Raw genomic sequence first — 12,356 nt, 5'->3', positions numbered from 1 at the left:
CACATTATTTGTTGCTTCTCCCAGCAAGAGGTGGGAGAGGGTTCCATCACCCCTTGAATCTGGCCTGGCCCCTGCTTACTTTGAGTAAGAGAATGTAGTAGAAGTGATGATGTGGCTTCCAAACCTTTGCCTCAAAAGGCCTCGTAGCAGACCTTTGATCCCCAGAATCCTGAGAACACCAGACCAGGACAAAAGACCAAGGGGGATGGGAGCCAGCTTCCTCAGCTCCTGCAGCTCACTGTGAAGGAGCGCTCAGGAGAGCGAGCAGAAGACCCCCACCGGACCCCAAGTCAGTCCGCAGAACAGTGAGAAATATTGGATTATGGTAGTTCTACGCACTGGTATTTTGGCACTGAATGAATTACAGGAATATAATCCATTCAGTGAAGGTAAACTTCACTGGTGTTTGTAAGCAGTGATGACTCATTGATACACTCTTCTTTTCAGAAAGGATGCCGATTCCTAAGGCACACAGATGTACCAGAACTGGAAATGTGGTTACAAATTTTTAAAAAGGTTTCAATGCTCAAAACTAACCCAAACTGAAATGAACAAAAACAGAAATAGAAAAGGAATATTTTCTCATAATAATTACTTCTCATAATTCTCATAATCTTTTCCTTTCAAATGGTAAAAGGACTTTGAGCAAGTAGCTGTTTAGCCTCTCTTATCAGAATGGAAGAGCCACAGTTAACCCCGTCCCATCTGATCTAGCTCATTTTGTTTATCTGCTTAGATCGATCATAAACTATAGATTCTACGAGCACCGCTGGGAACCAATGAAAGTCAACTAGTGACGGTCTTGATGGACTGAAATGTAGAGAAGGATTTTTAGGGATGGGAGAGACATGGAGGGGGGTGGGATGGAGAGAAGAAGAGAAAGATCATTCAGGCACCTTTGAAGAGGATGTAGAAAAAATTAATGAAAAGGGTTTAAATTGTTTCATAAGACACTTATCTTCAGCAAAATCTGTGATTTAAAAAAGGAGTGTGCTGTCCCAGAAATATACATCCCCCCAAATCAAAGAGCAAAGGATTTCAGGACCTGCAGCCTTGGGCAGGGGTTCTGACATTATGGCTCACTTTCTTCCTTCCATCTAATCTTTTATCATGACCTCCCATTAGACACTGAAAAATGATAAACACTAAGTCATATGCCAGTTAAGGACACTCCTACGGCTTCAGAATGCTGGACATTTATAGCAAGTATGAATATGAAGCAGTGTGCCTGATGTCCTAGCAAAATTCATCAACCCTGAAGACCATGGCCCTTAGAAGCAGCCCCATTGGGAGCCCTCAGGATTCATTGCAGCAATGCTGCCACAGTGTCCAAGTATTTTTGGAATTCGTTTTTGGCAGCAGAGTTACGTGCCTGTCACCTGTTCTTCTGAATTCCCTAATGGTGGCCCATCTTTGTCCTTGAAGGTCGATTTATTTATTTTTTAAATGTCAAGAGATACGGAGAACCATGTCTGGTTTGTACATTTTGGTGATAAGGCAGGGAACACTGTTGGGTGATTTTGCAAGCAGTCAGCCTAGTTCTCTGTATGATTTCAAAAGTGATTCTTAAGGTAAGCCTCATAGAGAAGTTTTTCCCAGTATGTAAAATAAGGATGGCTTTTGAAGAAGTTTTTTCATGCTTTAAAGCTTCGAGGTGGGCTGTCATTTGGATGCATGCTTTCTGCCCCCCTCAAGAATCAGTTTCATTGCCATATAGCAGTGGTTCTCAGCAGGGGGTGATTTTGCCCCCAGGGAACATTTGATAATGTCTGAAGATGTTTTTGACTGTTACAACTGTTAGGGGACTGTTCCCAGCATGCTGTGGGGTGAGGCCAGGGATATGCTAAGCATCACACATTGGACAAGATAGTCCCCCAAGTCAGAAATGACATGACCCAAATGTTAGTAGTGCTGAAATTGAGAAACTTTCTCTTATGGTAACAATCCACTCTAACAAGAATTTTTTTCATGCAATTAAATAATTACTATAGTTCTTATACATTTTTTAAAGGTATTAAATATTCTAGTTGCTACTCACTTTCTAGGTTTTCTACTCTTCTCAAAAACAAATTGCACACAAGTCAGGCTTACGCTTCAGAAAGTGTGACAGCATTCTTTTTTGATAGCAATAGAGCCAATGTAAATAACACCAATTTTATGTGGTGTCAAATCCAAAGGATACCAAAAATTACATTAATAACTACAAACATTCATTGACTTCTTCCTATGTGGCAAGTACCTGGCTAATTAGCAGTTTACACATATCATCTTATTTAGTTTTTATAAACAATACTATGAAGGACATAACTAGTATTATTCACACTTTACTGATCAGGAAATTGAGCCTTTGAAAAGTTAAATAACTTGCTCAAGGTCACATGGGTGTAGTCAATCGTACAGCTGGGATTTGAATTCTAGTAATGTGATTTCAAGGGCATAGTTTTTACCACAACGCAGTGCTGCCCTGCAGGGGCTTTTAGATCTGCTAAAAGCCATCTGGTGTGGGCTGGGGACAGTTTTGCTCTCATTTGTAAAAATATAAATTGAGTAAAATAGAAAATGGCAGTGTAGTATAGGCAAAGAGGAGAGGACCTTGAATCATAAAATCTGGGTTCTCATGCAGACTCCCCTTACTGGTTGGGGATGTGGTCTTCATCAAGTCACGTAACTTCTCAAGTTTCAATTTCCTTATCTGTAGAGTGAGAATGGCAATAATGCATACCTACTATTCTTGTGTAAAGATTGAATCAAATAAATGATGGGAAGATGTGCTATTCAATGTCACATTCCTACACAAAAGTGATTTGGTTGCTATTCTTGGGCATGGAATGGGAGCAGGAAGGTGACAGTTTCTTAGCTGCCCTTGAAAATGGGAATGTTCATGATTTAGCTCTGATATATGACTTTGAAGTTGGATAGTTTCTTCTAGTATAGGCCTCATCTCTCTTCTATTGTCTTTATAGCTATAATACTTCTTTTTAAATAAAGTTCCCACTTCATCAGGCAGCCAGAGTACTCCTTCCAGCACCCCAATCACCTTCTTCCACTTGAGCTTTCCATTTTACACCCATGGGGGCCATTGTGCAATTTCTTTTAGTGTTTTCTTTTGGTTCAACTACTTTTTAACTATTTCGGTAGAAGTAATATCTTTTTCTCTTATAGGATTGTGCCATCAAAATATTGAAGACCTTGCTCCTGTTTTGTATCACCATGTTGTTTCATAAATTAAGAATTTGTTTTTTATGCAGAATTATTGGTTTGTAAGAACAGAACCAACATAATAGTTTCTACATGGTATAATTATTTCTCCTCACCTTAAAATGGTTCCATAAATAAGGACACAATTTGAATATGCCACTCATTTTCTCATCCCAAGAGATGTTGGTATTTTTAACAATTGAGTCTTTCATCTAAAGAAGACTAGCTTCTCTTATAACTTAATTTATATGAAAATGAACCCCAGGTTTAAGGAAAATGGTTCTATGGTTCGAACTTGTCACCATCTCAAAACTGTCACATACTGTGGCAATACTTGTGGTCTTTGATCTAAAGAGCTATTTGAATGGAACACTGGGAAGATGAAAGGAATTTAAAATGAACGGTTAAAAATGCATTAAACAGTTTTCTGCAGCACTCCTAGCTCCTTTGGTTCACATAGTCTTTTATTTTATGCTCCTATGCAATGCTTTCCAAAATCTTTTGACTTTGAAAAGGCTACTTTTGTCAATATTGGCTCAGTATTAGCGGTAAATGGTTATGCTATAAATATGATCTCAGTAGTTTTTTGGTTGTGCTTTCACATGTAAAATAGAAATGATATAAAGATTGGATCTCAGGAATCTTCCCAAACCCAAACTGTCATATGATTTTTATTGGGCTACCCTTAGTGGCCCACTGAAGTCTCAGGACATTACTGATCTACATGTAGCCCTTAGTTCCTGTTCCTTCCAGTTGTAAATACTAATTTGGTTCTAGGATGTGAAATATTTACATCATCCTCAGGCCTATTTTACTGTCCTTGGGATTATTTCATTTAGAAGACACATACAAGGGGGTCTTTTCTCCTATGAAGAAAACATATTCCCTTGGTCTTAGAGGGGGTTACTATAACTCAGAGTTGGTATCATAAATCAAGATTTTATAATTGATTCAATGAAATTACAGCTTCATCCCAACACATTCATTCTTCCCAAGAAACAAATATTTAGAGTGAATTAATTTCATATACCTTTGCTACTAATCTACAAATTCTTCTATAAAACAACATAACAAATAGTGCTTAAAAAGGATAAATGGGAACAAAACTTTGTTTTCTAAGAATATGACTGAAATAATATGGGAAAATATGATGTATAACCTCTATAAAAATCTAAGCTAAACTGAAATGTCTCCCCCTTAGTCACTTTCAGAATGAAATTTTATAAATAAGGAGAAAAAATACTGCAGGTCTCTATTTACACACTGTATAGGTATCTGTGAAGAGGTAATATCCATCTGACAACCATTTGGTCAACAAATATATAGTAAGGAGATAAGTGTATGTAAGAAACTAAGTCTCTGTAACAAGAAGGGTCAGAACTGGATGTAAAGGGAGATAAACAGGTCATGGACTTTGAAATAAGGCCTAAATTTACCAGCTGTGTGATCTTGAGCAAATTACCTACGACCTCCCTGTGCTTAACGATCCTCATAAGTAAAACATATTATTTTGTGGATTTAATAAGCGTACCCTTATACTTAGAAAACAGTAATGCTTCAGTAATTGGTAGCTTTGGTAGCTATTGTGATTATGTTAAAATAAGTAAGGGGTAAATAAGAGACTCACATGCTAGTGATTATTTTTGATAAAGAGCAAAATAATGGCTAAAATATGGCATTGTGATATGGGGTTGGAAAGGAAGAAGTGACTTATTCTGAGTAAGTCATGAAGGTAGGCTTAGAAGTGAAGTGCCCTCCAAGGGGGTAGCCGGAGGAGAAGCTGTGGATGACCAAGTGATCTAAAAACTGGAGAATTCCCTTGGTGGATAGGGGCCAGGCAACCTGGGCACCTGCTGGCTTTGCCACCACTATCGACATGAGCTCTTGGGAGTGTGCTGAGCTTCCTTGGCTGTTGTTTCTTGTATGAAATGGGAGAATAAAGTTCCTGCAAGATGATTGGGAGGAAAAAGCAATAACATATGTACAACACTTAGAATAGGGCCTCTCCAGTTGAGAAGAAAAATTATTTGATATTATTTAGGATTTCAATATCCTAATATGGGAAGGAGACTATTCCAGCTATCCTAAGAGAAGGACACTTTGCTGAGAACCAGAGAGCGATATCTATATTTAATCATGGAATGGAGGACATGTTGGGAAGAGCTTAAGAGTGGTAGAAAAAGGGAATCCAGAAATAGGTATAAGAAGGATAAAAGCAACTCAAAATAAGCTCTCACTAAAAAATACCCCAATTATAAAGAGATAAAAAATGTAGTCTCATGTTAAAAAACAAAAAGGAAAAAACAGTCCAGCCTTGAAATGATCTTACTGTTTCTCTAAAATTGCCTAAAATGCCATATGGAAATCAATTAACTTCAGCAAAGCAATTACTGTGCACCTACTATGATGTAAGAGCTGTGACACAATTGTGCACAATGCAGAACCCACACCCTCTAAGATTTCAAGCCACAGGTGATCTGCGCACATACTGCCACAGGCAGTTTACACATGTTAAGTGCAAACCTATTTCATGTGCGCTCACACACAGAGTGTTTAATTCTTCCTGTGGGAAGAGGAATGGGGTATGAGCCTACAAGGCCTCTCCAGGGTTTCAACTCAAATGCCTACAATATGAAGCACTTCCTATAAATGGATGAGTAGAGCTGTGTGTTAGACAATAGGGAGTGGGGAGAGCTTGGAAAACTGGACAGTACCTTCCAGCTTAAAGGCATGCAAGTTCAATATATATATTTTTAATTTCTATGTATAATAAAACCCACTTGAGGCCAGTTTGCAACCTTTGCAATACACATGAGAAGTATTATTTGAGTTGGATTATGACACAGGGGTGAACATCTGGGAGAGAGGGAGACTAGATGAAATTCTCGAGTGGATAGATATAATTTCCTGAAAGCCAGAGATGGAAGTACGTGGAATGTGCAGCTCACTTGGTAGACGTCTCAGAGGGGACAATGAGGCGTGAAGGGCGAGATCAGCCTAAACTATAAAGCCAGAAAGGCAGCGCTAAATTCAAACTTTATGTTGAAGGCATCAAGAACCACAGCACTTATTGCTGTATATCCTTAAGTAGCATCATTTTAAGAGTTCAATGGTTTCTCAGGTCTTTATGAAAACAGATTTATTATTATAAATGACTCTAACTAATAGCAAATGAAAAAATGTTTACTGTCCCTACAAAAAATCTGATGAAATTACCATGATGGAAAATATATGAATATTAGAAAATCAATTAAATAAAAATTTGCATATTAATAAGGATCTGGTTATTTATAGGATGAATGGGTCAGGTCATATAGATATCCAAGTCCATGTTGATTTTTTTCTCCCTAGAGCTGTAAACATATAGTCCTTAAATCACTTAATAATGTACTTATAATTAAACATTATTGCATAATACTTCTACATACTATGCACTGTCCTGAGTGTTTTATGTGTATCCCCCGTCTTGACATTTCATTTAATCTTCATAAAATTCTTACTGCTATCAAGAATGTTACTACTCCATTTTGCAGGTGAAGAAACAGAGGCTAACATATGCAGTAACTTGCCCAATGAGCCAGTAAGTGAGTAAGCCAGCATTTTCCTGAGGCAGCCTCTCTTTCCAGATAAGGCACTGCCAATGCAGAGATTACATGCTCTGTATGAGCTGAAGAACAGCTAGAACTGGTCTTTCCTTCCCCACCCATTGAACTGGCTGGACATTCTCTCTTTCAGTAATGTGGTAGACTTGGTCCTCCTTGACTTTCCAAGATCTCATCTGTGCTTTCTACACTAGGCTATCCTTCTCTTTCTTAATATTGATTGATAAAACTTCCTTTAATCATAAGGGCTCTCTTCAATTCTGGCACATTTGTTACTAGACTCAACTATTGAAGGGACATGCATTTTTCACTTTTTCTGTCCCTGCCCCCCACCTTTTTTTGTTGCTGTCTATTAGCAGACTATAAAGCCTCCTCCAGTCTCACAAGATCTGTTTGGCAGAAGGCTTGGATTTACTCTGAGTTTGCCACTATTTCTCATTACAGAGAAAAAAAATTCAAGTCCTTCAGAAGAGAAGTCACAGCATGACATACAGCATTTACATCCCAGAGCACTTAGTGTGGTTCTTCACAGCATGACCATGGTAAGTGCAATCGGTGCTCTCTTGTGACTTACATATTGTGGCTTTCTGCACAGTTTGTTCTTGCTTAGGGATGATTTCTAAACCCGCATTTCTGGGACACCACACAGGCAGTTGTTATCTGGATCGACTGTGCTCCGCTCCTCCATCAGAAAACTTCTGCTCTCCACTTTCAGCATACACTGTACCCAAATCAAGCATTCCTGATGGTTTACTAACAGTGTGGTCCTGGCCTCTCCTAAGTAAAGAGGCTAGGATGTCTTACCAGATATGAGGTAACCTACAGGTGAACACAGCTCATTTCCCAGTGCTCCGGTTGTGCTATAGCGTCTTGCCCTCAATGTTCCCAAGGAGCTAACACATTACTTTTCTGTTTGTTTGTCTCAATGCACAGCTTCTCCAGAGCCTCAGGCACAGCACTTCCCAATGTCAGCAGCTCTGCCCATTCATCTTTGTTTCCTTATTTCTTGAGTAGCCTGTATCTCTTAGAGGTGAGTCCAGGTGGCTTAACCTAACATGGGGTGTGTACGTGGGAAGGATGTACTTCCTCCAAATACAGCCTATAGCTGTCTTTTCCTACTTGTCTGTAAACTTTTTTGGAGTCATCCAGTTTCTAGCATAAAGCCTTATCCCTTATGATCAACAGAGAATAAATCATGTTTTAAAATTATCTATCCACCCATCTATTAAGTTTTCTAGGGTCTCCACTTTAATTTATAGAAATTGGAAGCACATTTTGAAATGGAACATGCTGTTATTTCAAAATGCAGTGCAAATATAATGCTTTTTTGGTGGAAACTTCCAAGTTAGGTTTCCCATATTTTGTTCCTATTTTATTTGTGTAAATACATGTGCATGCGCACTTGTGCACATGTATCTGCATATGCACATGTGTGTCTGGGTGAAGTGCATTTTTGTCACATCACACGTATAAAGGCAACATTTCTTAACAGGCGCCCAAGCTTCCTGCTTTGGCCAGGCTCCACCTAAAACCATTTCCTGTGAAATCTTCACAATCAAGTTGAGCTGTGCCAAGCAGGTAACCACATATGTAACCACATACGTGCCAAGCAGGTAAACACATATGCAACCACATACAATAGCTCTTTGAGGCCTGCAGGAAGAATGTAAAACGAGCATAGAGACTGGTCAAACTAGTGTCTGCTGAAACAAACAGGCAGGAGAACCAGAAATCTGCTTTTAGGATGCAAAAATATTTGTTAGGATGCAAACATATTTGCTCAAATTAGCCAAAATAATTTCTGGTTTCAAAATCATGCAAAACACTGCAACATATTTGCAGACTCCTGTTCTGGTTACAGAGGAACAAGAACCAGATTCTAAGGTATGAGGCTGACTGTATATCCACCTTCTTAGCCATCAGTACTTTAACGAACCCCTCTAGCCTCTCTTCTCTTAATACTGTTAAGAACATCAAAGAAAATAAAGCGTGGGGGATTGCTTTGGAATCTGTAAAATGCTCTATAAATATAAATCAATATTACTATTAGTTTCTGTTGGAAAACAATGCTGGGAAAGAGAAATAAAATCTCATCTAGCTCAGAATTTGCTAGGCAATTATTTAACAATTACCGCTATAGCATGGGTAAAGTGAGCTTTATTGATTTTATTCTGATCTATCCATTGTCCCCATTTTTTTGTAAAAAGAGCAATCATTTCTAGGATGGCCTGTGTGAAGCTTTAGTATAATATGGGGTGTGAAAGAGAGGTATGCTATCAAGTCATGATAGAAGTGATTTATGATAGATGTTTTCTTTCCTTTTGTGCATACGTCCACACTGCAAGTTTCCTGGTGGTCTGTGCAAGAAGCCATGTTTTCTCGTATTTGAATTATTTAGGTTACAAAGAACTATTATGAATTATATGAAGTATACAATTATATAGTAATAAATAGAATCTGACTAGATAGCTTTAGTAATCTGTTATTAATGTATTTGAGAGGAACTCAGGAAATTAAAAAAAAATTAAAATTAAAAATACATGAACACATATATAGTAGAATCTGAGTGTTGATAAAGAGCATGTTAGTTAGATGTAAGTAAAAAATAATAAATTATACATTTCCAGAGAAATATCTCCTATTATATGAAACAAATTCTTCCAAACTATAGGCCTTTGTGTATATTTTATTAAATAGATTTAAAAATTTTAAATTAGTATATTTTCTGTATGTGACTTGATAATGCTAATATCAGAAGGCATCTTTAAGCAGTAAGACATTTGCTGAAAACTTGTATGTTACAGTAGTATTTTGTTCACCAACTTTTTTCTTATAAATAGTAAAATGGTTGCATTAGCCCAGTCCATAAGAACTTACCAAATAATCCATCTATCTTTCTATCTATGCTTTAAAGAATATTCCTCCACACAGATGAAACTTGAACCTAATTACAAGATTCAGTTTTAATTCTTTTCTTTCTCATATATTATGGCCATGCACATTCTTTTGTGTTCAGTTATTTATTTATTTATTTTTGCACCAAAAAGAAAATAGCATGGATCATAGTTGCCTACTATTTCCGGGGGGGTCTATGCATCTATGTCAGATCCTTCCTATGAATGTTAGTGTAGGCCTCATTTGACCAAAAAGGACCACTTGTGTTATTTTTGAAGGCACTTACTATCCCAGAGTATCAACAAGTTGGAAGGAGAATATTCAGTGAGGAACAATGTAGCTTTCTGTTTGCCTGTCAATCGCCTAACTGCAAGGAAAACAAATGCTTTTCCAGTTCTTACCTGCAGTGCACAACCATAGGGCCTGCATCAGGAGGGTTACAGGTTTTCACTCTCCGCAAGAACGCTAGAAAAGGTGTCGGGTGTTCTGGAACACCATGATCAGGCCAGGCGGTGAACTGAAATTGTCTCACTTCTCTCTTCTCACTTGAACCATTCTGTGAAGTAGGAACACTGGTTGAAATTTTCTTTTTTTAGCCTCAGGTTGTAATGAAGAATAGTCACATGGAAGAGGTAACACGAAAATGTGCTCTGGTAATTCCTCCCCCTTATCCTATACCCTTTGGGAAGACACCCTCTTTGGAGATAGAAACCTCAAGCTATTTGTAAATGACAGATACCTGCTTAGGAAGATAAAGCTCTCAGGTGAAAAGTACCACATTTTTCAGGCTTGCCTATCAAGAGTAAGAGTAGTCCTGCTGCATTTACAGGAGGAACTAGTTCTTCCTCATTTATTCTTCATTTGCTGAAACTTGCTCAGAGCACAAGTTCCATACTTATTGATAAATCGCCAGACAAGAGGAAAAATCGTGGAGCGATAATGGAAGAATTATTTTATTCTCCACTGTTGCCAGTGGAGTCAAGATTTAAGTAAAGCCTTAAGATATCTGATTTCTCAAAAGAGGCTTTCTTGAATGGGAAGGGGAAAGGGAGGGAAAAAATAAAAGGCAAACCTTGTAAAGTGCAAATGTTCGAACACAATATGTGGCCAGCTCCACGGTATCGAGCAGCGTCACTTGGACCAGCCCGTGGGTTTCTGTGCCTCTACTGGGCCAATACTGGTCACACTTCACCTAGAACACACAAGTGATGCATTCAGGGCGGTTGCTCATCAATTTCTCTATTAGCTTTGCTTTGAGTTGCTGTTGAAGGAAAACAGCTTTTCTGCATTTCATTTTATGTTGATCTTTTTTTCTGGCATGCATTCTTGTTATCCCAATATATGTAAATGACGACTCTGATGCCAATATAAACCACATTTTTCAAACTGGTAGGAATACTAAGCAGTAACAGATTCAATTTTCCTGGAGAAAAATAAATTGCAGATTGTTGCTGAATAAAATAAGGAGAGAGGTACTTGAAACTTCAGAGTACTTAAAAAGAAAATACAAATTTGCTCTGGGATATACGTTATGGATGGTATCAGAAAGATGACACTTGGGCATTTAAATGACATGGCAAGATAGTTAGTGTTCATCCATCAAGGCTTAAAAGGCACAAGCTATTTCAGCTAGAGTTATTACAATTTCCAAACACACATGTTTGAAAAAAAAAGGAGAAATAATTTGTAAATCTATCAAAATACAATAAACAACATAGAATTTTTTAAATATAAGATAAATGGTATTTGTATCCAAAACAAATTAAATCTGTAATGTCTAGGGAAAAAAGAGCTGTCTGTGCTTAAAAACAATCTCAGAGGGTCACACACTAGCAGTGCAAAGTTTAAATAATTTAAAACTCATTCATTTTAGATGAATAATCTACAATTTCTATGTGGAGTTGAACAAAAGCACATGAAAAATATTCAACCCAATTGGTTTACCATGCAACAATGAATAATTCCCGATCTGCAATAAGCCTCAGATTTACTGAATGTGCCCTTTGGGCATTAAAAAGCATAATGAAAAATGACAAACACAGTGCTGTATTTACTAGTTTGGCCACAGGTCAGAATATATTTAACCTTTCTATCTCAGGTTAAAATAAAAAAAATTGGGGGTAATTCTTAACTGAAACCAACTGATATGCATTTCTGTAGGTAAAGAAATCTAGGACTATTTTATGTTGTGAAACACACTTTCTATTTAAAAAAGAAAGGTTTGAAAGTTATAATCTTTGGATTTAAAACAAAAGCAATGAACTATTATTATCAGAGAATTTTTGGTCCAGTGAGTAGAATTACTAGATAATTATTTGTTTTTATGCTGAATATTAATAGTATTCTATGAATAATATTGTAATTTTCTGTTTCATGACTATGGAACATCTGCTCCTCAAAGGACTTAGCCTCTTTCTGTCTAGACACTGGACTTTTCAAATAGGGGGAGGTTTTATCCTGTACATAATCTCCTAAACAAGAAAAGAGGAAAAAGCATTACAGTGTACAAGTTATACTGAATTCACAAGTGCTATATTTCAACTGTGAGACCACACAAACATCACCTATTATATAAAAAACAAAGGTGATCCATAGTAAAATTGAACTCTGTATCTTATTAGGATTTGAAACAAAAACTTGCATGTTTCCTAGATGCACAGA

General features: G+C 37.4%; 1 protein-coding gene across 30 annotated transcripts in view; it reads right to left on the bottom strand.

Annotated features, from left to right (window-relative positions):
- The window catches only part of PTPRD (protein tyrosine phosphatase receptor type D), a 2,165,650-nt gene that overhangs the window by 42,142 nt on the left and 2,111,152 nt on the right, over positions 1-12,356 (bottom strand). For all 30 annotated transcript variants that reach the window (XM_073228519.1, XM_073228521.1, XM_073228522.1 and 27 more), the window contains 2 exons: positions 10,768-10,887; positions 10,097-10,251 (listed from right to left, as the gene is read on the bottom strand). In XM_073228519.1, coding sequence (XP_073084620.1) covers positions 10,097-10,251; positions 10,768-10,887 — 275 coding nt within the window. The remainder of the gene's footprint in view (positions 1-10,096; positions 10,252-10,767; positions 10,888-12,356) is intronic.

The sequence above is a fragment of the Manis javanica genome, chromosome 2 (assembly GCF_040802235.1).
Source record: "Manis javanica isolate MJ-LG chromosome 2, MJ_LKY, whole genome shotgun sequence".
NCBI lineage: Eukaryota > Metazoa > Chordata > Mammalia > Pholidota > Manidae > Manis > Manis javanica.
The sequence above is the reverse complement of the archived record's forward strand: the minus strand, read 5'-3'. Positions and strand labels throughout refer to the sequence as shown.